This window comes from Ursus americanus, chromosome 16, assembly GCF_024610735.1.
Source record: "Ursus americanus isolate L20-20 chromosome 16, mUrsAme1.1.p, whole genome shotgun sequence".
Lineage (NCBI taxonomy): Eukaryota > Metazoa > Chordata > Mammalia > Carnivora > Ursidae > Ursus > Ursus americanus.
In genome coordinates this window covers 45567016-45593210 of record NC_142142.1, presented here as the reverse complement: position 1 = coordinate 45593210, position 26195 = coordinate 45567016, and the positions used below count along the sequence as shown (strand labels likewise).

Below are 26195 nucleotides of genomic sequence, written 5' to 3'. Positions count from 1 at the left end.
GCAAGGCCCAAAGGCGCACGTGCGTGTGTGCGTCTGTTTGTGTGTGTGTGTGTGTGTGTGTGTGTACGCGCAGGCATGCCCATACATATACCTATGCCCAGCCATCTGCCCAACATCTAGGATGCCCTTTCCTGGGAAGGGAGGCAGCCTGATGAAGTCAGCTGGATAAAAAGTTGTGGGATCAGACCAGAGTACGGGTTGCAGGATCACTCTTCACCAGCTGTGTGACCTTGGTCCCCATCCATTATTCTAAGCCTCAGTTTTTTAGAGATAATATAAAAATGTGTGTGTGTGTTTCTTCATATAGTGGCTGGTACTATAGTAAGATAATTTTTATTTCCTTATTAGCCCGCACTTTTTTTATTTTATTTTTATTTTTTTTATTTATTTATTTTTAAAGATTTTATTTATTTATGTGACAGCCAGCCAGCGAGAGAGGGAACACAGGAGGGGGAGTGGGAGAGGAAGAAGCAGGCTCCCAGCGGAGGAGCCCGATGTGGGGCTCGATCCCAGAACGCCGGGATCACGCCCTGAGCCGAAGGCAGACGCTTAACGACTGCGCTACCCAGGCGCCCCCCCCCCGCACTTTTTTTTAAAAGATTTATCAGCAGGACAGGGAGAGAGTCTCAGACTCCATGCTGAGCGTGCAGCCCAACATGGGGCTCGATCTCATGACCCTGAGATCACGATCTGAGCCAAAACCAAGAGTCGGATGCTCAACCGACTGCATCACCCAGGAACTCCAAGCAGTGCTGTTATTATAGGAGCATATTACATGCTGTGAATCCCAGTGGTAAGTTATTTAACTTTTCCCTTTTGTGCCTTGGCACTTCCAGGAAGGTGGACATTGAGAGACAGTTTTGCCTTATTTCCTTGCTAGCCTAGACTGGTCGGGGAGTCTGGCCCCCTCCCCTCACTGGGTCTGTCTTGGAGTTATCCCTTTACCACGTGATGGGAGACTTAGTTGGTGTCAGACAGGAGGGAGGACTGGTGACTCTTGTGTTCCTTTGTATTTAGGAAGGTTAGGAGGAGAAGAAAGGAAGATCACACCTTTACATTGTTTAATTCTAGACTGTTAAATGCATTTTCCGTTCTCTGGGAAAATACCCCCCACTGATGGCGAGTTCAGGAGTCGATGCAGGCTGGGGAGGGAGGGAGAAGCCATAGTATACATAGCAGATACACATAGTTGAGCAAACTAGACCAGGCCGTGTTTAGAGACACTTTATTGACACAAACAGGGTATTTCCTGAAAAACACTCCATACTGGCATTAGGTTGTGGAGAGCTTGGGTGATCAGGAACATTTCTAGAGTTCAGAAGAAGATGGGCTGTGGGAAATCAAGAAGAAGCAGTATGAAGGTGACGATGTGGCAAAGAGATGCAGCGGTTAGTTGCAAGACCGCCAGAGTTCGCTAATTGTGTTTGATGGTGTTTTCCAAATCGACAAGCGCTTGGGTAACGCAGCCCCCCCCTCCAACACTCACACTGCTGTCAGATGCCGCTCTTGCTGGGTGGTGGTTCAGGGGGAAGAAGGGTATTACCAGCGTTGAGGCTTGGCTGGCCCAGGATATGGGGTGCAGTCTGATCTTCCACAGCTCAGACTTGCTCCGTGTGCTTATCTACGGGTCCTACTGTAAACTCAAGTAAGATAGTGCAAGACGAGGTATCTACCACGGCGGACTTGCAGAGATAGGAAGAGCTTGGCTGATGGTATTTTTCAGACCTGAAGCCACGGGGTACACAGAGGCTCCAGGTTGGGGCTTGAGACACAGTGCGTGGAAACACCAGTACTCCTCAGATACACTCACAGGGACTGGGTGAATTCACTGAGTTGGGGATCTTTCATTTACAAAAGGAGGGGAGAGGAAAGCTTCTTTGTTGTATTTTTCCATTTCTATGTTAACCTGGGGAAAGGGGAACCAAGATCTGTTCCGGAATGTGTCTGGCTCTTGCATCTTCCTGCAGACATGCCAGTTACACAGCCTCTGCCCCTGATGTCAGGCAGGTGCACAGATCCCGGGTTGGGTGCACTTTCCCTTTGATCTAGCAGTTCTGTGGGGGGAGGAGGGAGCTACTGCTGTCTCTTAACCATTCTCTGCTCTACACGTTTCTCCAGCATATTCCTGCTTTGAAAAATTCCTTTCCTACTAACCTGTCTAGTTGGGCATCGAAAGAGAACGCAGAAACTCAGAGAATCAGAAATCTGGGCGTGTGGAAGTTGGGGGATGAAGGAAGTAAAGGATAACGCTTTTAAACAGATTGAAAGTAAAGGTTGGGGTAGGGACAGGCCTGACTGTCACAGTATTAACGTGCAGGAGGCTGTGCTTTAAGACTGGGCTGGCAGTAAAGGTCAGCAGGGCAGGGTGTCTACAACGCCAACTGAGTTGAGCAATCCAGTTCTTGGCTGTTACAGCAGTAGTAAAAGAAAAATCAGACCCAGCCTGGCTTGGCCTTTAGTGAATTGTGTTATTGAGGGATCAGTCATGGGACATACCCAGCACCAGGACAACAGATGGGGTTCCTAAAGTAATAATAGCCCTTGAGGACATTTCTAAGCCCTTTAATAAGAACAACATGCCAGCTGAAGTTTCCAGAGCGATGCATGTTTGATCTGGCTCCTCTAGGAATATGGGGAGAAACAGAATGGGGAGGATTTGAAGCAGGTTGGGGATGACAGGTTTTGTAGTGCTGATCAAGTCTCCCAGGAAGGAGTTGAGTTGCCGTTCAGGAGAAAGAGCAATGTGCAAACCAGCTAGAAAGGGAAAACCAAAACAAGATAGAGTCTCAAAGCACATCGCGAGCACCTGCTAAGAAGCAAAGTGGCGGAGGGGCAGTCGAGTGGTGTCGGGGCGAGAGAGGTGCAACACCTCGGGACGTGCAAGAGAGGCGAAGAGGGGACGGAAATTCAGCAATGAGAGGGAGGGAAGCAGCTGTGGTCTGAGTGGAAAGGGAACTGGGCCAGGAGTCCGAAGAAGACCTGACCCCAGCTCTCCACTTACCAGCTGCACGGATGTAGGATGTGGTAAAGCTGCTTAGCCTCCGACAGCCTCAGTGTGCTCGTTTGTAACACGGGTATCAGTAATACCCCCCACACAGGGCCAGCTGTAGAGAAGAACTAAGCGGAAACGAAAGCACCGTGTAAGCTGTGTTGCTCTAATGACAAAGTTAAGGATGAGAGGGGCGGAGAAGTTAGAAAAAAGAATTGAGAAGATTCCTTGTAAAAGATAAAGAAGGGGAAAAATGATAGGTGCCATTGAGCTCATTAAAAACCACTCAGGAAATAACCTGGGTTGGGCTTTTTGAAAAGGAGCAAGGCGGCCGGCATGCACACTACGTGATTACGGGTCTGATGAATTTGCGTTGTCTCCTGGAAGCAAGAGGAGGCTGCGCCGGGAGTGAGCCGCTTGCTTCTGCTGTAAGCTCGGCCATCCACCAGCCACGGGACAGGAATCTGCGCCTATCTATCTTCCTAATTACAAAGTACGGAAAATAAGCTAATTCTGTCCCCCCTTTCAGAGGAATTGTGTGGGAATCACCGATGAGAAAGGTCTTGAGTTTACCAAAAGTATTTTCTTCAATAAAATTGGACTCTTGAGGATGTGAGCAAGGGCTTGTCTCAAGTAGATCCCCCAAGGATGGAAGAGCTGAAAAAAAACGAGTTTGTCAGCTGAGGCCCAGAGCCAGTGAAGTGTGCTCTTTCCCTCATAAGTTCCCCCGGATCTGAGGGACCTCTCACTGCCTGAGCCCCGCCACCGACATGCTCTCCTATCCCATAAAGCAGCCTTCCCCTTCCTCCTCACTAGGTGCCAGAGGACATCACACTTGGACCAGTGACTCAATTGAAACGAAACGAGATACGGACTAAAATTTTTTCAGTGTTCCTCTGCTCTCCTCAAATCCAGAAAAAAACCCAACAACGAGACATCATGGATTCACAGGTGAAATATTTGGAAGCCGCCTAGCCCCGCCCGTCTCTTCACTCACTCACGCGTAATCCATCTGAGACTACAAAGCACATTTCTTAGCTTAAATGTCATCCCCAGATGCCACTTCCTCCTGGAGGATTTTTCATCTTCACTGAGGAAATTCTTCCAGTCTACCCCGTGTCCTACCCCAGTCTACTCCGGGCCTTTCAGCCACTTCCCAGTTACCTGACTCTATCCGAGTTAACCTCAGCCAGGCAATGCACCCCCTGTGCTTGTGAACGATGGCCGTGGCCAAGCTCAGTTTCAAGGTCTTTTTAAGAAAAAATTATCCCATCTCCGAAGTCTCAACTGGGCGGCCCCTAAGGCTTCCTGTGCTCCAGTTGAGCCTCTGAGGTCTCTCACTCAGCTGAGCCCGCTCTGAGTCCCAGTTGCCTCCTGTAAAATGAGGAATAATACTGATCTACAGGAATTTAGAGAGGAAGAACTTAGGAATTTCTGTTCCAACGCCCCCAGGGAAATAATGCTTCCCAACTATCTCAGGTGGGTGCTCGCCTTGGAGGACGCATCCACGGTACCCTAATAGGGTTATGAACATGTTGTATGACTTTTAAGAGCCACTTCTGTCTTTGGCTTCTTGAAGGACTGAGCCCAACTTAGGCCTTAGAGACCCATCGGGATTGAGCCCTAGAGTTCCAAGTTCCAAGAACATTTTGGTCCATGCTTCATACACTTTCTATCACTGAAGAATCTAGAAAGGCATGCATTGCTCTGATGCTCTAGTCAAGTGGGCCAGGAACTTGAAAAAAACTGACTTCAAGGAATCCCACTTCATGACACTCTTGCTTTAACCCGAATTAATCATTCCTGCTTCCTTCCGTGAAGACATCCATTCACTTGCAGCAATGAAGGATGAGCCAGGTCCAGTCAGTGAGGGACAGAGGGATGTGCCATCTCCAGCATTTGGACAGGGTCATTTGGAGCCCAGGGAAGAAGTCCAGTTGGCGTGGGTGCTCCTCGCCTGAAAGCTAGAACAGGGTGAGGTTGAGTCCATGTAGAAATGTTGGCTCCTCATTCTGGCAAAATCTTAAGGTGTGCAGAGGTCTGATGGAGTCAGGAAGTCAGAGGGGAAAGTTCAGACGTGAGCGGTTGTATTATGAATGAATAGAAGGATGGATGCACAGGGGAAGCAATGTGGCCCTGGGCACCCTCCTGACGCCGTTGACATCACAGAACCCGGAATATCCAGTCCCTCAGTGTCCAGACCACCTACCAACGATAAAACAACTCACTGAGAATTTCCAGCCAGGCCCAGTCCAGCCCAGTCAAAGACTCTGACCAAATCCACAATCCTTACAAAGGAGGGAGTGGGGGAATGACTTGTCACGGTGGGAAAGAAGTTCAAGTTGCTCCAGCACTGAGGCCAAGCAATTCACCTTCTAAAGGGCTTGACCTACAGCTCTGTGACCTGGGCATCATCTACTTAAAGTGGTACCCTGAGCGGGGGGACTCTGGGTAGGGTAAAAATCTAAGGGGGCAGATTTAAAGTCACATGGGTGTGGATGGACAGAGTCACTTGCACGAGCTGCCGTCCTGAGGCACCTTCCCCGGCCCTTCCCTGCACGTCACTTCAGGCACACCCCCTATTCCTCCACTGGTACCGCGGAACTCTCTTTGTTCTCCGACGGGATGGCAAGGTAGTCGGACCTGCAGGAGGGCAGACGGGGGAAGAGAATCAGTACTTTCGTACCCAGCAGTGGGAACCCAAGAAAAGGGAAGGAGTGGGGGCACAGGAACAAGGACGTCTGCAGAACAGCTCTGCATCTCCTTCTGCCTGTGGTTCCCAAGAGAAAACCAGAATGGCCCTTTTAGCGGGGACTAGAGCACTAGGCGTTGTTTGTATTTTTTTTCCTTCCACTAGCAATGCGTGAATCTTCCCATTTATCCACGTGGGTCTCAGGACTTCCTATTGTCATGCTAAAATGTTGGCCACGCTGCTGGGTGTGAAATTATATTTTATAGTTGTTTTAATATCCATTTCCCTGATTTCTGCTGACATTGTACATCTTTTCATAAGTTTTTAGGTGATTTGGGTTTCTGCTTCTGTAATTTGACCGTTCATTTGCTTTGCCAGTTTTCCTTCTGAGATACCTGTCTTTTTCTCATGGATTTTTCTTTTCTTTTTTTAAAGTTTTCTTTATTTATTTGGGGGGGGGGTGCAGAGGGAGAGAAGAATCCTGAACGAATCTCCCCGCTGAGTATGGAACTCGGCACGGGGCTCAATCCCAGGACCCTGAGATCATGACCCTGAGATCATGACCCGAGCTGAAATCAAGAGTCAGCTGCTTAACTGACTGAGCCACCCAGGCGCCCCTGGATTTTTCTTTGATGGTTTCACGTCTTGAAAATATCTCCTCCCAGTTTGTTGTCTGTCTCTAAACTTTGCTTATGGAGTCTTGTAATGAACAATTGATTTTCATAGATAGTGTCATGAAAATTATCCTTCTTTCCTCTCTGTGCCTTTTGTATTTTAAGAAATCTTCTCTATCCTAAGGTAATGAAGACAGTGTCTTCTATTTCCCTTGACTGGACTTTCAAGTTATACATTTTACCTTGTCTTTAAATCCACTTACAATTTATTTGTTTAGTGTGAGAGATGGGGAATCTTTTTTTCTTGATCTATTTGGAGGGGGGCTCTCGGTTTTGCTCTCTTTGTGCCGTATGCCTATGTCAGGATGGACAAACTCTTTACTCCAATAGCTCTGTAAAAAGTCTTCATATCGGATAGGAAAAGTCCTACCAGCCATCTTCAATAAATATTTTTCTTTCTTTGAAATAGGCGAACCACGGCTCATGAGCTAAGAATGGTCGGAAGCGTTGCCAACCAAGAAGGAAAACCAAAGAATAATATACAACAGAGACCCTGTGTAGAAAATAGTCACTATGTAGCCATTGCTTGGTTTGGACTGGTTTTGGCCCTTTGGTCTTCCATGTGACTTTTAAAATCTGCTAATTGAGTTCCTTGAACAATCCAATAGGGACTTTGATGTAAATGTCATTGAATTTACAGATTAATTTCAAAGAGAATTGCCATGTTTGCCTCAGTGAGGTTTTCTTCTCCCATTTATTTAGGTCTTAAGTCTTTCAGTAAAGTTTTGTAATTTTTTCCTTAAAGGTCTCGCACATTTTTATCAAATGTATTCCCAGGTACTGGAGCGTGTTTGTTGCTACTGTAATGGAAATTTTTTCAAATGTTTTAACTATTTCAATGTTTTTCTAAATGTTTGTGGCTGGACTATAGGTGGTTTTTATACTTTTATGTTTCGATTTGTATCTATAATCTTGTAGAATGTCCTCATTTGCTCTAATGGTTTGTCCATAGATTCCCTTGGATTTTCTATGTAGGCGGTAGAGGAGGTCAGGGGGAGGTCCTGGCTGCGCCCCTCCCTCGCTTTCCTTGGAGTGTGCATTCCACCTGCCTTCCCCAGTCCCAGAAGCTGCGCCAGGGACACCGTCTTAAGACAGTGATGTGGTGTTGAGACTATCTGGGCAATATGCATGTCTGAACCTAGTTAAGGCCTCTACACAAACCTTTAAGATTGTGGCAGGCTTGTCTTGTGGCTGCCCAAGAAAAGCCTTGTAAGTACCTTCCCTGCCTTGTTCAACCTGCCACCTACCCATCTGGAGTGGCCCGCCTCTTCCTTCCGTCTCTCCCTGACCTCTGATCACACCAGGGAAACTCCAGAGGACGTTGCCAACCCACGATAGATAATTATATTGGGTGTGAATCATGATACTTTGGTGTCTTCCCTCACAATTGCTATGCTTTTTTTTTCTTTTTATTTGCTTAGTACGCTCCCTAGGATCTGCAAGTTAATATTGAACAGAAGCAGGGAGACATGTTTCTAATATTATAGGCAGTTCCAACACAGCTGGGATTTGCTGGAGGTAATCTGAGTAGCGGCCCTTTATCAGTTTAGAGATGACTGGTGTTCTGGTTCAGTATTTATCCCGCTCAGGACAGGTCGTGCTTCCTGGATCTGAGGGGTCTTCCCTCAGCCACTGGATCTCTGAATATTATTTCTCCTCCATTCTGTCTGTTCTACTCTAATGGATCGTCTCATTTTCTTTCTGCGTGTTTCATTGTGATAGTCCCTCTTTTTAGATCTCTGTGCTTCCTTCCGGATAACTTCCTTACGTGTATGTCCTGCTTGTCCATGTCTAATCTCCCCGTGAGTCCCTCCATCAAGTTTTAAATTTCATTGACTTTTTTTTTCATCTCCAGATTTCTTAGATCCCTATTGAGAATCAGCCTGTTTGTGGGGCGCCTGGGTGGCTCAGTCAGATAAGCATCTGCCTTCAGCTCAGGTCCTGGGATCGAGGTCTGCATCCAGCTCCCTGCTCAGCGGGAAGCCTGCTTCTCCCTTTCCCTCTGCCTGGCCCTCTGCTTCCTTGTGCTCTCTCTCTGTCAAATAAATAAATGAAATCTTTAAAAAAATAAAATAAAATCTGCCTGTTTGTTTTTCTTAGCAACTTATTCTCTTCTCATGCTTTTGGCTCCTCCTCTTAATGCTTTAACTCTTCGAAATGAACTTCTTTTCTAAATTCCACCAGGTCCTTCTTGTGTCCGAAGTTCCTGGGGTTTAATCCTGCTGTTTGTTCCTTCTCTTGCCTGTTGCTTTTAGCTTTGGATCAGTGAAATCAGCAGAGGGGGCAGCAGAGCTCTATGGGGGGCATCCTGGTAAGCCTCAGCGGAGAGAGGGTCCCTTCAGAATGGTTTTCCATTTGCTCCCACATAGTCATCACTGTCTGGGGACTAAGTTTTTCACTGAATTTCTCAGCTTACAGGTTCCTGGATGAGGTAGGTAGGCTAAATTTAAAGCCCAAACATTGTGACTGCAGGCTCGTGGTTACGAATTCTCAAGAATCTTTTATGTTTCTATTTGGGAGTCAGGCCAAGGTAGGTAAGTTTCCGTGGGTTTTTCCCCAGGCTGGCAGACTGATCTTCTGATCTGTCCCTGGTACGTGTTGAGGCTTTTGGAGGATCCTGGCTCTGCCGGGGGCCTCGGTTCCAGCTCTGTTTTTTGTGCAGGCCCAGTTGTTGGCACTTTCTGTCCAAGTGTGAAAATCCGAGCACCTAGGTTTCACCAGGAATGACAATCTCCCCCAGCATATCGCTACTTTCTATCCTTATATCAGTTGTAATTCTTACTTTCCTGAGATCATAGGTATCATGCAAAATACTTTCTTTATCATACATTTTTAGGTGATCTTCTCTGCCTACAGTTTTTAGGATATCACCTCAGCAATGTTGCTAGCCTTGTAAACCTATGAGGGTTCTGTCCTCTCTTCTCCCCAAGTAACAGGCCAGAGCAGCCTCTTAGACCCTCAGGCCCCATCATTTCTCGGATGCGCTCACTCCCGAGTGACCAGGGCCTTGGTGAACACGGCCAATGTATAGTCTGGACGTCGGAGAATGAGAGCCCCCACTCTGGGTATCCAGTTGCTGCAGACTCCAGGGCAAAGAACGCGTGGCTTGGAGCTCCTTAGCTAAGAAAAGGCAGTGCTCCGATGGCCTGCTGGGCTCCACAGTGTACAACAAATGGCTGAGCGCGACAGAAAGAGCACGAACGTTTGGAATCGAGAGGCCTAAATCCCAGCCTCTCCTCTCATTATCTGTGTGGCCTCAGCAAGCCACTTAACCTCTATAACCCTGCTTCAACGTCTGTAAGATGGTCATAATAATGCTAATTTCATAGGATTCTGATGGTAGCTTATGGGCTTTATTTTACATCGGAGGTTAAAAGTACGCATTAAGAGCCATGAATCAAAACCTTGTGTTGCCTCTTATAACAATCTTGGGCAAACTCTTCCGGGCTCAGTTTTCTCATCCGTAAAATGGGTATATCAATACCGCTTACGTCAAATGTTGTTGTGAGGAGAGCGGAGGATGGTGTCGATTGCTTAGCACCTCACCTGTGACAGCAAGTACCCCGAAGGTGCCCACTAGCATTATTTTGGCATCTTAGAACTTACGCGTTTTCTTGGGCTGCCTCTTCGGCCTTTGAGACCTTCCTGTAGCAATATATCATCTCGATGAGCAGCCACAAGGTGAGGAAGACCAGGAGAATGTACATCATGATCTCCGAGACCACCGAGGTGAAGTCCTCTCCAGCTGCAGGGGGACAGTGAGGCTCAGAATAGACTCGCGCAACAAAGCCAGCGCTGTCACTGGCTCACGGATATATGAGACCTATTTTTAAGTGTGGCTTAAATAAGCCCTGGGGCTAAGGAACTCGAGAAGACGTCGGAGAGATTTAATTAATATCCTCTGACGCTCCTGTCTGTCCGCTTTCTCCCCGACTTTCTTCTGGAGTGGGAGATGAGGAGGAATGAGGAGTGCACGAAATAACAGAGCAGTGGAAGGAGTCCTGGGACTGAGTGAGATAGAAGAGCTGGGTCCCAATTTTGTGTGAAGTCATTTCCCCTATTTGAGACTCATCTTCCTAAAATGTAAGGTAAGGGTGACAGCTCACGCCATGACATGACCTAGTGTGTTCAAGAACGTCTTCTGAGATGGGACGGTCCATACAGGAGGGAAGAGGAATGTGGGGCATGTGTCTAGTTCAACCACCCATGTCCTCCGACCTTACAGTGGCAGAGGGAGAGGGCGTGGGCAACGTGTCCGCGGCCAGTGCAGTCAGCACCCCCAGTGATCTGGGCCTGTTCTCTACAAGTCTGGATTGGAAACAGGGTCCTTCCCAGTCCATCTTCCTTCCAGGTCATCCCAAACCCAAACAAAAAGAGAATTGGAGCATTCCATGTATTAACTGGGCTTTCTGAAACACAACTCTGATCCTGCCATTTACATGCTTAGAACCCTCCGTGTTCCATGCTGCCCTCAGGACAAAGACCAAAGTCTGTGAACACGGCGCACGAGACCATTCACAGTGCAGCCCTCTTCTCCTCACTGCCATCTGGCGCACCAGCAAAACTTCACTTCCCGTATACACTGTGGTCTTTAGGGATCTGTGGACATTTATTCGTCCCCTTTCCTCTTCCTCGATGGTACTGAAACCCCCTCTGCTACCTCTGTCCCAATATCCCCTCCTGCGTTTCAGTCTCCCGACCATTCTCCCAGGAGTGCATGGAGGAAAAGCCCACGCGCTTTCCTCATCCGTCCATCGTGACACCTCTCATGTTGTATTGTCATGTGTGTCTCTCTCTTCTCTAACGGTGGTGTGTTATTAAGAACACATTTTACTTATTTCTGAATTTTCAGCCTGTTGTCTAATCCCGGAATATTTGAAGTACTCAGTAAGTATTTGTTGAATGAATGAATATAAATAAATAATTGATCTTTGTTTCATGGCCAACCAAAATGACAATTAAAACATGACATATGGCAAATGTCCTGATAGATCTTCCTTTCTAGTGGGAAGGAAGGTTGTAGCCACATCTCCCATTGCTAACTCCTACCAGTAAATTAGATTCATGTCCTTGGTTATTCATAGGCCCCAGGCATCTGTAAGGCCTCCCTTACTCATTAGCTCATTGAAAGCCCAGAAGAGCCACAGACATGACCCTCAGCTCAGAGAAGCAGTCCAAAGGCTCCATGATCATCCAGGTCTCCTGGATGCTGGCCCTCCTGGAGCTGGAAGTCACAGATGCAGCTTGAGGCACAGAAGAACACCATACCCGTCAAATGTCTTTTTGTGGGCCTGCCGCTACCTGACTTGTGATGTATTCGTCCTAAAGCACACATTTTAAATGCAATAGCCCAGAAGTAGGAGCACGGGAAGGTATCTATGCTCACTATTTTTTGTCCCTTCTAGGTGAAGAGACCTCAGATTTTTGTCTTAGAGCCAGGAGGGCAGAGCTTAGGGTGGGATAATTTCAGCTTGAACAAAGAGAACCAGAGAGATTCTGGGAGACCATAAGAATGGAGCAGATGCCATGGGATGTATCATGGTGGAGCGTGGAACTCTGAGCCTTCTAAGAGCAGTGAGTATCCGGGGGGAGGTATTCTCGGAGGCTGCCACGGGGTCGCAGAAGAAGAGAATGAGAGGAGAGGAAGGGAAGGGAAGAGGGAAGGGAAGGGGGAAGAGAAAGGGGAAGAGAAGGGAGGGAAGAAAAGTTATGAAAACAGGAGAAGAAAGAAAGAGTAGCAGGGAGTGGGATGGAGGTAAAGGAAAAGAGGCAATGGACACAGACCTGGCCTGGTGGGCCACGATCCGGCCTGTAGTCCTGTGTCGGGTGCGAATTTGCTTCACGACTCTAGGCAAGCCCTTCACTGATCTCCCCACCACAAACTGAGGGGCACCAGAGCTGCACCCTCCAGTCAGTCACCCAGGGAGTCATTTCTACTGACAGACACCAGACCTCACTCCAACCTACCAACTCATACCCACAAGAGTGGTACGGAGATGTCTACACTGAAGAAAAGCCCCCTGGGCGATTCTGACGCCTGCTCTTTGTTCAGAACACCTGGATGAAATGAGAGCCAAGCTTCCTTCCAGTCCTCGCATCCCAAGAGGATCTGTGGTTCTGATAACAAACTTGTTTTCCTTCTATTCTTACCCAAGCTTTGCTCTGGTGCCCAGCAGGCCGACTGGTTCCGCTTTGCCACACTTTCCACTGGCCTGAGGGTCTCTGGAGGCAAAAGCCTGAGAGAGCAGTGGGTGGAGACAGGCACCTTCCTAGTGTCTGGCCCTCACCAGCCAGCAGTTCCTGGCTGTGAGCAGTAGAGGGCGCCAGCCTCTTCTCCCCGGGGAGAAGAGGTGTGTAAACAGAGAGGATAATGGAACTTCTAAACAGAAAAACACCTTAGAGAGCTTCCCGTCCAACTCATTCGTTGTACACAAGAGGAGATGGGCTCAGAGGGGGAAAATGGCTCATCAGGTCTAAATGCCAGTGGTCTGAGAGTGCTTCTGCGCGTTCAGAACTGACCTACCTTCCGTTTTAATCTTATTGTCCACATCGGGACAAAATCATGACCTCTCTTACCCTGCCATTCGCCCTCAAGATCCTGGACTGGATTAAAACAGAAACATTTGAGTTGGGTTGATGAAAGGACTCCCTCCCCCCACTCCCCCAACAAGAAACTAGCTGTGGGAAATCTGAAGATTTTAAACTAAAGACTAGAAAGTTCTTTCTCCCAGTTGAGAATGAGGTTACGTAATGGGAGATGCCGGGGATGGGGAAGGAGGGTTGCTTGTCTGATTATTGTGGGGTGGGGGAGGGGAGAGACAGAAGAGCAGTGGTTCTCAAAGTGTGGTCCCCAGCAGCTCGGGCATCTCCTGGCCATTCGTTAGACGTGCAAATTCTGAGGCTCTATCTACAGAATCAGAAAGTCTGCATTTTAAGAAGTCCGGCAGGGGATTTTGAGGCTTGCTGAAGTTTGAGCACCGCCGGTTCCGGGATGTCTGGGTTACATACAGGAGGGTTGGATGACCTCTAGATAACCTCATGTGATGTCCCTGTGCCCATCGAGTCAGGGATTCAACACAAGCCAGAGAAGCAGGTGCAGCTGATGGGGCAGCTTTCGGCTTCATGGAGGCTGCCCTCCTTCTCTAAAGATGACAGTTAGGGGATGAAGGAAGAGGTCATTCTGCTGTCATCTCTGAGCCCTTCCGCTCTGAGGAAAGGCACAGAGAGGAGGCAAGCTGTCAGGCAGTTTGCGGGAAGCTGGCTGAGAAAGGAAGACAAGTCAATGGTGACATTTTTAGATATCACCACTACCGATTTTTGCACTCTGCAAGGGTCCCACTTGTGTAGAAACCCACCATCCTCCCTCCCCTAAGAGCAGGGCACCCTCGACACCCTGTGCCCCAGCCTCACCCTCCTCGGTGACTCGGAGGGGGATCAGCCGTGTAGTCTTCACAAAGGGGCGATGTGCCTCAAAAGCAAACTCCCGGGACACGTTGCAGGTGTAGAGGCCAGAGTCATTCAGAGTGACGTTAAGCACAGTGATGGACACATCCTGCAAGTCTTTGCTCCCATTCCACTGCAGGCGTCCTTGGAAGGGGCTCTCCACTTCCTGCTGGCCATTCCGATACTCATAGATCTGCAGGTAGAGAAGCAAAAGAGAGTAGGGAGAGAAAATAGGGTAGGAGAGCCGCGATGGGGGCAGGGCAGAGCAAAGGAGCAGAATTGTGCATGGACAGGAAGAAAGGGGACCGTGTTACAAGGAGATCCCGAGTGTGGGAGTAGGATGGGAGGCTTGGAGGGGGGCAGGGAAGAGAGAAAGGCAGGGAAAGACGAGCAAAAGTAAACAGGTATCGGGGCATATGGACACAGCAAAGACAGAGGAAGCGGGAGGCAGAAAGAAGGCAGGCGGGACAAAAGAGGTGCAAAGGAAGAGAACCAAAGAGGGTAAGTGAAGGGGGCGCCTGGGGGGCTCAGTCGGTGAAGCGTCTGCCTTCGGCTCAGGTCATGATCCCAGGGTCCTGGGATGAGCCCTGGGTGGGGCTCCACTGCCCCCCCCCACTGCCCCTCCTACCCCTCCTGCCCCGTTCATGCTCTCTCTCTTTCTCTCTCTCTCAAATAAATAAAATCTTTAAAAAAAAATTTTTTTTAAAGTGAGTGAAGCATACAGGAGACCAGGAGGGGAGAAATCGAGAGAAAGAAAGAATTGGAAGGAGCCAGGGAGAGAAGAGAGAGTAAGATGAGCAGCCAGTGAGAGAACAGAGCAGAGAGACCGAGAAGGGCAGCTTCCTGAGTCATGAAGACTCTGAAAGCCTTGGCCTCAGAACCTGACTCTCTGATCTGGTTCTCGCTGAGAGGATGTGGTCAGTCTGGGCCAGGTCACCGGAAGGGGACCCAGGACGCAGAAAGTGTCACAGATGGGGAGAGCTGCCAACTGATATGCACCCTCGGGTCTTTCGCTTTGGGCTGAATTATAACTGAAAAGTGGTCTCAAAGCTTCTTTTCTCAGACACCCCCACCTTCTTATTCTCTACGGCTGTGCTGTCCATTCTAGTCTGCATTTGGCACGGTGGCTACTTACATTAAAAATTAAATGACTAAAAATTAAATAAAATGTAAAATTTAGTTCCTCTGTTGCACTAGACACATTTTCAGTGCTCAGCGGCCACCTGTGGCCAGTGGCTACTGTGTGGGACAGCACAAATATGGAACACTGCCCTTGTCACACAAATTTCTAGATGACAGCAGTGCTGTGTATGTCCACTACAATCTTTTAAAGTTTCTTTTCTTTCTTCAGATTCAACTTCTACTCACTCTGGGGAGACCTGGAAACAGAGCCGGTGGCTGGCATACAACCAGGCCTGAGGCCAATGGGGGCCTTCGCATCTGGCCCAGACATCCAGGTTCCTGTAACCTGGGGACTAGCCTCTGTCACAGTCAACTCTGAGTGAACCCCGAGATTTCAGGGGAGTCTACTGGTTCCAGTGCTGTCATCCAATTGGAACAAACACTCAACCCTGCTATTGTCTCCACTAAGTCATTGTAGAAAAGGAACTCGCCTCCACGGAGGTGGGATAATGCAGTAAAAAGAGCTTTGTATCTCTGGTTTGAATCTAAGCTCTTCTATTAATTTAACTTCTTTGGGCCCCAGGTGCCTCACTTATGTACTTATACCTTTTCTCTAGCAAACACTTATATCGTGCTTCTTATATTCCAGGGCTATTCTAAATGTATTAAAAATTAAAGCTAACAACTTTGAAGGTAACAATTCTCTGAGGTAGCTATGCTTTGCACGCCCATTTTAGAGATGAGGACGTTGAGGCCCAGAGGGGCGAAGCAAATTATCCCAGGGCACAGAACCCATAAGTTGTGGAATCAGACTCAAACCCAGGTTCCAGAGTCAGTGAAAGTGTGCGTAACGGTCACCCCCAAGGTGGTATTCAAAGCGTGTAATGACCATATTGACAGCGGCACTAACCAATCAGAACTGACATTAGCTACAGCACAGGGTGGGGTCTTGGAAGCTCCCTGCTCTGTCAGGGTGATCCCTTAGTTTCTAGAACATGGGGAGGTCCAGAGGTTCCTAGTGGGACCGATGGTGGTGAGGTCACTTGGGGGGCTTGGCACAGCAAATATCCACTATAGAACTATTTAAATATTTTACTCAGGGTTGCATCTATACTGGGTATACCAGTTGAAAAGCAGCTTGGGGGAGGTGGCTGGGGGGATGGGGTAAGTGGGGGATGGGCATTTAGGAGGGCACGTGATGTGATGAGCACTGGGTGTTATATGCAACTGATAAATTATTGAACACTACATCTGAAATGATGTACTATAAGTTGGCTAATTGAATTTAAATTTAAAACCAAGAAAAGCAGCTTGGTCATCCCCGTCATTCTTATTTCACTGGGATTGTGAGAGTTCCATGAGCTCACCTACGCTCTTCCATATGATGGCGCGGAGTGTCATTTCAACGTTTCTACTAATTTAATCCGTCCACTAAGACGGTGCAGAAAATGAAACAGAAACACCTGCGAAGGGCCTTATCGGGTGACCAGCGCGCAGCAGGCTCGAAGCGCTATATCTCTCTTCTCCCCCTTCCCCTGCTTGTAACCAGGAGCGCCTGTCTCTGGCCAAGCGCCCTTCCTTTCACAGAGGCTGGGCTGTCAGTTCTCTGCTGGGGAGCTGTCAGGGCTTTGAAAAGAAAGAGCCAGTGTGTGTCGGATCTTCCTTCCCCCAGACTCTCGGGAGCCAAGCACACAACAGCAGAGGCCAGCAAAAGAAAGGCCAGAGTCAGCAGCCGGACGTACAAGGAAATCTTTACCGCCCTCGGGCCTGTAGAACCATTCCACCACTGTGGTGGCCTCCACCTCCTCCCTCTTCATGCAGGAGATGCAGCGCAGCTTCATCGGGGTGCCCTGCACGGCCTCCGTCTCCGAGGGAACCTCCACGCACACGGGGAGGCAGACGCCGACTGGAGCGAGGCCGGTGACAGGGAGGGAACGGCAGGTGTTGGGGAGGCGGGCACCAGGAGAGAGGATTGGAGAGCAGGAGGGCGGGAGGAGAGACAGAGAAGAAAGATTCGTGAGACAAACTTGAAAATCGCGTGTACGGGTATGTACATCTTCACCTGTGCTCCCCAAGGGTGCATGCTCAGAGCAGACGGGGGTAGGCTAGGGGGGCCGCGGATGACCCGGAGTTCACTGCAAGCCTCCCAGGATGCAGTCAGGGCGCGGTGCAGCCCTGAGCCCTGCCCTCAAAGACTTAGAGTCCGGGTGAGAAACAGGGCACATATCCCCCCATCCGTTGACCATCCATGCGCCCCTTCATTCAACCACCATTCACTGAAATCTACTCCATGCCAGGCCTGATGCTAGGCTGAGGCACAAAGATGAACCAAACACTAACCACACCCTAAAGGCATCTAGAATCTAGCAGGGAACACATACTCCTAAGTATCATGAAATGGGGCCACGATGAGTGCTATGCTGGCGATGTGCTGTTCCCAGAGGAGGGCCAATTATTCCTGGTTGGACTGGGGAGAGAGAAAGAAAAGGAAGATAAGGCTGGGGTGTAGAAAGGGAGCTAGGAGCACATTGTGAGGACCTTTGTATGGCCTTGACAACATGAAGGGTCAGATATTTGCAAGCCATGGAGAGATGTCATTATATCTGAATTTTATGAAAAAAATGTAGGTAATTCTGATGCCTGGTGGGGGATGGAGCAGCAGCGAGGAAGACAGTGAACTGACCACTCGGCTGGAGTGATGCTTTTTGCAGAGGAGTGGAGAGAAACAAAGTTAAAAATCTGGAGAGATGTCGGAATGCGGGGGACACCTTGCATGCCACATGGAGGTCTGGACTTACAGTCCCTGCCCTCTAGAAACTTGTAACCTATAAAAAAGTTGAGTACATCGGACTGTACTTTCAGAATGAGTCAAAAGTGGGATGAGGCTGCCAACAAAGCAAGTGGAAATGTGGGCTGCATTAACAGCTGTACAATGTGCCGAACGAGGGAGAAACGGTGCCTCTATACTGTTCAGAACAAATCTGGACCATTATCGTCAGTTCAGGATGTCACAGTTTGCAAAAAGTTGTTCAATCAGTGCATGCCCAGAGGGGAGCAAGCTGGAGAAGGGTCTAGGGACAGAATCTGGGGAGAAACAGATGGGAGGATGAGGGGTGCCTGGCTTGGACACAGAACTTATCTGTCTTCAAATATTTGAAGGCTGGCCTGTGGAAGAGAAAATGAATTCTGTCCAACTCCAAAAGTTACAAGAAACTAAGTTTAGCTCATTTTTAAAAAATAACAATTTTCTGGTGCTGAAGCTGTTTACAAATGCAAAAAACTACTTGGTAAGAGTTTACACCTCATTGTAGAGAAGATTAAAAAGGGGGGTGACCATGAAGGATTCTTATGTCAGGACTTTGAAGGCCCCTTCTGATACTACCTTCTCATGAATTAATAATAAAAACGGAACCCCTAAAAAAATGAAATGATACACACACATATTTAAAAGTTAGTACACTATAAATGGTTAGTCTGTTTCTGTATTGGCAGACATTCATTCTAAAAGCAGAGGAAAACTTTATTTAGAGCTTAAAATGAGATTGACCAACTAATTGAGTCAAAAAATAAATTACATTTGACTGATTCCAAAGGCAAAAAATGTCGTTATTAAACACGGAGTTTAAAAAACAAGTGGCACTAGGATCTGTCACCCCATTGATTGCCAGGGTTGATTGGGCTGATCTGGCTGGCTAGGCAGGTGTCCCCATCCTCTCTCACTGCTCCATGTGCGTCCCTCCCAAAGCTGTGCACTCAGTGGAAGAGGACAACCTTATAGAGGACCGTTCTTTGCTCAAGGGCATAGAGTAGCTGCACTCTCCTGCTAGAACCTCCAAACAAGCTCTCAAGTCCATTTGTAAAGGAACATAGGATAGTCACGTTTTTCCAAGACTCCAGACATGTCCAAATGAGGCACTGCATATGGCAGTCTACCTTTCTTTAAAAACAAACAAACAAACAAGTAGCACTATGACGAAGTTTAAAACATCAATGTAAAATAAAGTTAATTGGTTTTAAAACTCTCAAGCAAGCTGGGGCTGTCTTATCTGACAGTCTGTAAGAAGGTCTCCTGCTTCTGCATATGGACCATCGCTTTAATGGAGAGAGGGTCTGTATCTGGAGAGAACTGACCAGAAACACTTTCAGAATGTGATGTGTTTGAAGTCCTGACTGTTGACCTGGTTGAAAAAAAAGAGAAGAAGGTGTGGTCTGTGCAATAGTTTGGGAATGAAGAGAGGTGCAGAGAGTGGGCATTAAGAACCCTGCGTAGCAGGCAGCCTTGGGGCGCATTCATATTTAATGAGACATGGTAAAGATAAGTTAGTTCAATGATGATGACTTCAAAGCAGCATAGGAAAATGGACCAAGGAATGCAGTTACAAACACAGAGTTAGGATGAAGATGTATTTGGCAACTGAAGGCCTGGGTTTATCTGCTCTTTAGCCCCTGAGACTCAGTTTATTCATCAACAGAATGCTGAAAGTAACATCTATCTAATGGAGTCATCATGAAATTTATGGAATGATTTATATGAATGTGCTTTGTACACACATCACTTGTTAAGGTATTTGCCCCTCATCCATTTGTTCACCTATTCAACAAATATAGTGTGTGCTTATTGTGTGCCAGGCACTGTTCTAGGCACTGACAACACAACAAGGAACAAAACAGAAACCACCCCTGCTCTCATGGAGTCTACAGTCCAGGGGAGGGTGAAAAAAATAAGAAATATAACATTATAATCAGCACTATGAGAAAAAGTAAAACAGAGTAGAGGAGCGTAGACACATGGGAGACAGCCTCATCGAGAGGGTGACAATGAGTAGGCACTGAAGGAAAGAAATGAGGGCAAGAAAGGAGATACATGAATAACTGTGTGGAAGTGTGCCAAATAGAGGAAATAGCATTTCCAGGGTCCTACGGTGGGAGTGTCTGTCAAAAGCAAAGAGCACAATAAAGCGCAGGGAACAAAGTGAGAAAGAAGGACACACGAGCCAGGGCCACATCACAGCTGGTCGTGTAGACCGCAATTAGAACTTTGACTTTTGCTCAGAGTGACTTGGAGAGCACTGGAGTATTCCAGGGGGAAGAATGATATGATTTACACAAAATTACATTATCTGACTGCTATGTTGAGAATCAACTGGCGAGGTGAGGAAGGACAAGCATGGAAGCAAAGAGAATAGTTAAGAGGCTGATACACCGATCAGATCGAGAGATGGCTCAACGGTTTTTCTTGGATGAAGGTGGTAGTAGAGTTGTTGGGGTTTGAAAAGGAATAATTTGCTGGACCAACATCCTCAAATAGGTGACAGGTGACATGACTTAGTGAACAATTAGATGAACTGGTCTTAAATAGGAGCACGGTTAGTTCATTTATAGTTAAAGGAAGGAGGGCGGAATATATGCAGTCAGGAAGATGACAATGGATAGCAGGGCAGTCTATCTTTTTCCTGAGTTGCTCCTGAGATGACAATAATCCCAGGTATCATCAGAGAACAAGTGCTACTGATCTCCTTCTCCTTGAATTCTGCTCATGAGGTCCTGGATAGTGCATTGCAAAATGGCCACAAAATTCTGTCATCCCTCTTTGCTTGCCCTTGGCAATATGACTTGCTGCTTCCATCCCTCCATCAAGAGGTGAAATCTGTTTATCCACCCCATGGAGACTGCCTGTCTATGAAAGCCTCTAGATATCCAAGAAAGCTTGTACATATGGTAGGTATTCAATCCCCATTGCTGAGTGTAAATAATAAACTCCTAGGATAATCTTGGCCAAATCATTTCACTTTCGGTCTCTTCTTCAATTGCCATAGTAATAATGAAGAAACTTCTAAGAAGGTAGGATATGATGTTATTACTAATAATTATATTTAACTAAGGAATAGTATCAATCTATTATGAGGTGGAGAGTAATGTGTATAGAACCAACTCCTCTAATACCCCCAAATCTTCTTCTTTGGCCATTACTATATTTCCCCTCCTGAGCTTGCTCTAGGATGCTTTCCTTTGTGCTAAGATAATAAAGGCTTTGATTAGAATGTAAATACTTTCCAAAAGAGAGTAATAAATGAAGTTATCTGTAGATATTAATACCCTGAAATGATTTCTCTATCCAATTAGCCAGTCAGTTAGCAGAGCCTTGAAAGAACGGAATGCAGCAAGATGGGCTGCTGGGGGAAGAGAGGAAAACATTCCCCAACACGGCAGACATCTGGGAGAGCAGACCTGGGCCTAAAGGCTAAAAGGAGGCCCTTAGGAAAGGCAATGGCTTGGAAGAGAGGAGGAAAGGTGGTGGCTCAGAAAAAGGATGAGAGGACAGATACCTATATGGCAATACTGCATAGCAGCACATGTGTCCATAACAAGTGCTAGAACAAGTACTAGAAGACTGAGGTCAGGAGACAAGAATTCTCTACAAGTCCTTCCCTCTCCCTGAGCTCATTCTCTCACCTCTAAGTTGGAAATAATACTATTTTCCCCTGCCAACCCCCAAGGATTGATACAGTGACCAAAAACAAGTAATAGATTAAAAAATGGTTTGCAAACTATAAAGCATCAGGCAAGTGTAGAGTTTTTAAAAAATTATTATTATATACTTTATTAAAGGAAATAAGGGAAGTTTTTATAATAGATGCAGAAAATAATATAATGGAAAAGATTCTTTCCCTTCATATTTGCATCATATGAAAAATCAACTTGGGAAGGGAGAACGTATCTAGTCGAAGTGGTTTCCAATACTAGAATTACATTCAAATAAAATGAAATTGCATTTGTGAAATGAAGCCCTTTCTCTTACATCTGATGACCAAGTTTCCCAAACCATCCCTCTTTCCATCTGCAGCTTTTAAGCTTCATGAACCAATGTTCTGGTTGTAAAGAAGCTGAGAATTAGCAAGGATGGGTGCAATGTGCACACTTCCTCCAAAGGTTTTATTCTGGAGTGGGGTGGGGAGTGGGGGTGAGGAGAGGGGTGGACACTGCCAAGTTTAGCAATATTCTGTAAATACTCCTTACTATTCAGTCTTAGACATTATCTGCCCCAACTTCCAAACTTTACATATGAGGAACCAGATACTCTAAGGTTGTTACAAAGCAAACTAATGGCAGAGCTAAGACTCCAAACCAGGCTTTGTAAGTCCTAAGAGGTGCTTGGAATGTGGTATGCTCATCCCCTCCACTGGAATTCAGGCAGGGATGCTAAAAATTTAAATTAAACTTTGGGAAGAAAGGCTCTGTAGAATTGTACCCCAGCCCTTCTCTGCAACTTCATCTCCCACTGCTTTCTTATCCAGCCAGACCAACCTCTCCTAAATCTCATGTCCCTAGTCTTAGCCTCCCCTGAGGAAATCCCAGCCTTAAATCTTCAAGGCAGGTGAGATCATTGGCAACCTATTATGTCTGCTTCATCTTCAGGTCTAGTCTACTCTACTGGGGATGGATGGCAGTGAGTCTGCCCTTGGGACTGGCATTACTCTCCCTCTTTGTCCTTCCCGGACTGTCTCATCAGGCATTTCGTTCAACAGGAAGCTTGGCTTTGCTTTTGGTCACATGCAAAATCCAGATAATGCTGCCAGTCAGTAAGTCCTGAAGGCTTAATAAAGAGATACTAAGGCAAAGAGGCAATTCCCATCAGCATATTTGCCACTGCACTGGCAGAATGGGTCTCATGCCAAGCATGGGAGAATAATCCCACATGCCTAGTTTCAGTAAAGCAGGTGGGCACGGTCACTTCTAATTATCCTGGTTATTGACTTTGAGCATAGAGGAAGGTAAAAGCATGGAAAAGGTGGGAATGTAGAAGATCATATGAAGAGCACCTATATGTGACCCGAGGATCTAATCAGAGTCAGCAAGACAGAGATGCCCAGAACTACACAACCACCACATGCGTGTGCGCGCGTGCGCACACACACACACATCTTCACCAATCCATTCAGATGTCCATTCTAACATGCTCAGACATACTCTAACACACATATTCAAACACTGAGGCATATACATCCACAGAGTACAGCATTCTCTCAATCACATTTTCAGACGTTAGCACGTAGACTCATTAACTCTCTCTACACACACGCAGACACCCCACTCCGACACTACTCTGCCAAGGTTTACTGTTGCAAGCGAAGGTCTTCCTTATTTGGAGGGAGAAGGTCACCTTATTTTCCTCACAGCAAACAAGAACCTATTTATTTTTGAAAGCAAAAAACATTGCTCTCCAAATGCCAAAGCACCTTAGCTTCATATGTTCATAAAAAAGAAAAAAGATGCAATGCCCAGGTGCCTATTTATCAAAGACATAGCTGCAAATGGCTGAAGCCTATTTTCCTTATTAGAATTAAACAAATGGATCAACAGCTAAAGTGTTTTCATTCTCAAAATGCGTGCAACCAGCTTAAAAAAAAAAAAGACATGGGAATTACTCTGAGGACAGACTGATTCCTCATTGAAAAACGAAATGTAAATGTAACCAAGATTTTTCATAATGAACGTGGCTGCATTCCCTTTCAGCAAAGGAAAAGGGAAAAAAAATACTTTGGAATTAACAGGAAACAGGAAGAGGGGTGGAAAAACCACCAAAATGCAGCAGGAGTGAGGAGGTGTTTTTCCAATCTCAAAATCCCAGCTCTCACGGAACCCCTATGGATCTCCATGTCTGGCAGACAAGCATAGAGGGAGGGCAACCAGGGCTCCTTTCTGTCACAAACGACATGAATTAAGTGTTATTATTGTTGGCATTATTACTGTTATCTGCGTCTCGCATGGCAGGGTGCTGGTACTTACCCCAGAAGACGAGCACGAGGGAAACCAGGGGAAACAATCTGTTGAAGGCAGGCATCTTTTTTCCGGCGGGTGGCTTCCGGGGCTAAACAGAGAGATTCCCTCGGTCAACAACTAGCCCTCTCAGATACTTTCGAGGAAACCCTTTGGGACGAACTGCCCCAAGAGGGCGACTTTCTGACTGAAATAAGGGTCAAGCGCCGGCGACTGGGGAGGCTTTCCGGGCGGGGGTTTCAGCACCAAGCTACCCTAGCGCACCGCCCCAATTCGAGGGAGCCGTCAGCAGCTTCGCGCGCTCTCCCTGGAGCCCGTTGCTGGGATCCGGCTCAGCACCACGGACAGTACCTTCCCCGCCCACCCCGGAACTTCACAAATTCCAGCGGCTCAGCTGCTCCTCCTGCTTGAGCCTCGGTGACAGCTCAGCTCCGAAGACAGCAGCACGGCTGGCTTTAGGAGGCTGGGCTGTCGAAGGGGTCCATGTTGATCCACCTCTCACCTCCCCTGGGAATAGCTACTCTCAGACCAGGATCCACCAAGACCCACGAGCTTCGGCTTCATCCGCCTGCACCGCCTTCTCCAAGCTGGGCGTGCCCCCCACGCCCGAAGCCACCCGGGCCACCCGTCTGAGCTCCAAAATTCGTTCCACCTCGGTACCGTCCACACCCGCCCTCTGCTCCCCGGGAAGGTCCGGAGGGGCGGGGAAGGAGGCGGAAGCTCCTGTCGCGCTGCCGATCTCAGGGGGAGGGGATAGGGAGGGTGGGCCCCTTCCCCGGAGCTCGCCCCCAGATAGTGCCGGGGCCCCGACTCTGGGTGGCGGGTGGCCAACTGCCTTTCTCCAGGTCCCCCTTGACCGCGTATGTTCAGTCAGCCTTGACATGCGCAGGCGGCTGTCCACCCCCACCGCTACCACGGACCCACCCCTCGTGCACACACTCCCCACCTCCAAACAGGCGTGCCCCTCCCAGGGCAGAGCGCCTCGGCAGAGCGGTGGGCGGAGCTTGGAGCCGCGCAAACACCTCCAGACCTCGCGGTTTCTCTGCTAGCTGGCTGTCTCCAGGTCTCCCTTTCACATCCCCGCACCTCTCCCCAGCACCGGCACACCTCCTCGCACCAATTCACACCCTCCAGGCAACCCCACTCCTGCTCCCGCACAGGCATGCTTCTCTCCAGCTCCGGGAAGGGGAGGGCCGAATCTCTTTCAGGCAATGATGTCATCTGTAATGTACACTGTACATGAGAAGCTCCGGGCTTTTCTCCCCCGACCCCATCCCCTTCTGTTCTCCCAATCTATTCTTTGTCTAGCTTTGATTAATTAGTTCCGGTCACAGGAACGCAGCAAGATAATCCCTGGTTAGGGGAAGTGGGGTAGGGGTGAGGTGCACCTGTTCCCATGTTCACCTCCTCATCCGGGGAGGTGATCCAAAGGTTAGCTCAAGAGTGGTGCTGTGGGTGGGGGTAGCTCCCTCTTGCTCTAATCGCTTTTTTTCTTTTCTTTTTTTAGTTTAAAAGCAGATAGATTGTGGTTTGGCTTCTTCCAACTATTAGCCACTCCCTTGTCCTAGCCGCTGTTGCAGCGCCCCACCCCCCCCGCCGCCATCTCTGCAAGGGAAACCTGAAACTTTAAATTCAAACTCAGATTTGTTATAAACTCAAACTGACATAACAGATTAGGAATGCTTGGAACCGAAATGAAAGATTAATACAAAAATCTCCCCCTCCCCCCTTCTTGTTCCCTCCTGCTCCCTTTCTAAAAGGGGAAGCTTGACACCGATACTCCAAAAAAACAACCGGAGAGTAACAGCTGACTGTAAACGAACCATAGGCAGGAAATTCTCTTTCCTAACATATGACAGAACAGCAGAAGGTCTCCAAGATAGGATCTTCTTCCTGGGCAGGGAGCCACCAGGCCATAAACTCTATGTTGTTTTGAAGGCCAGCCCTTGAAGCACAGTATATTAAGCTTGGAAGAGAAGTTAACGTTGGCTTAATTCAACCTGTCCAATTCATGAATCCCCCAAGAACATTCTGGATGAATAGGCTCCATTTTTAGTGATAGAGCTTACTACTTCCCAAGGTTGTCCCTTCTGTTGTTTTTTTTTTAAAGATTTTTTTATTTGAAAGAGAGACACACACAGAGAGAGAAAGCGTGTGCACAAGCAGGGGGAAGGGGTAGAGGGAGAAGCCCACTTCCCGCTGAGCAGGGAGCCAGATATAGGACTCCATCCCAGGACCCTGAGATCATGACCTGAGCTGAAGGCAGATGCTTAACCGGCTAAGCCACCCAGGCACCCATCCCGTCTGTTGTTTAAAGAAGTTCTTTACATTCAGTGGAATTCTGTACACTCCTCGTCCCTTCCCACACTCCATTAAGTGGTCCTCAAACTGTTTTTGTCACTTTCTCAGGAGGATTTTTAGTCTGTCAGCATGATTCTCAAAGTGACATCTAGAACAGGAAATGACATTCCCTGTGTGGTCTGACCTGTATAAATCC

The 26195-nt window shown here is 47.7% G+C and overlaps 1 protein-coding gene across 3 annotated transcripts; it reads right to left on the bottom strand.

Moving 5' to 3' along the window:
• Positions 1–1208: 1208 nt before the first annotated feature.
• On the bottom strand, positions 1209–25127 carry SCN3B (sodium voltage-gated channel beta subunit 3). Of its 3 annotated transcripts, none has more exons than XM_045798019.2 (6): positions 24645–25127; positions 23708–23789; positions 16663–16826; positions 13766–13991; positions 9962–10100; positions 1209–5632 (listed from the first exon to the last, which is right to left on the bottom strand). In XM_045798019.2, exons 2-6 carry the CDS (start codon positions 23760–23762, stop codon positions 5569–5571), a joined length of 648 nt encoding a protein of 215 aa, XP_045653975.1. In that variant the 5' UTR covers positions 23763–23789; positions 24645–25127; the 3' UTR covers positions 1209–5568. The 3 variants fall into 3 exon arrangements, with proteins under 3 accessions (XP_045653975.1, XP_045653976.1, XP_087724458.1); XM_045798020.2 differs by lacking the exon at positions 24645–25127 and adding an exon at positions 24201–24590; XM_087868332.1 differs by lacking the exon at positions 24645–25127 and adding an exon at positions 24050–24194.
• Between the last annotated feature and the right edge of the window lie 1068 nt (positions 25128–26195).

Excerpts from the sequence above, each read along its gene's own strand:
- SCN3B (XM_045798019.2), bottom strand. The coding sequence starts at position 23,762 with ATGCCTGCCTTCAACAGATTGTTTCCCCTGGTTTCCCTCGTGCTCGTC. Across the intron at positions 13,992-16,662 it reads AGGGCGGTAAAGATTTCCTT|ATCTATGAGTATCGGAATGG; the intron begins GTACGTCCGGCT and ends CTCTACCTGCAG. Across the intron at positions 5,633-9,961 it reads GAGGCAGCCCAAGAAAACGC|GTCCGACTACCTTGCCATCC; the intron begins GTAAGTTCTAAG and ends GCCCTCCTGCAG.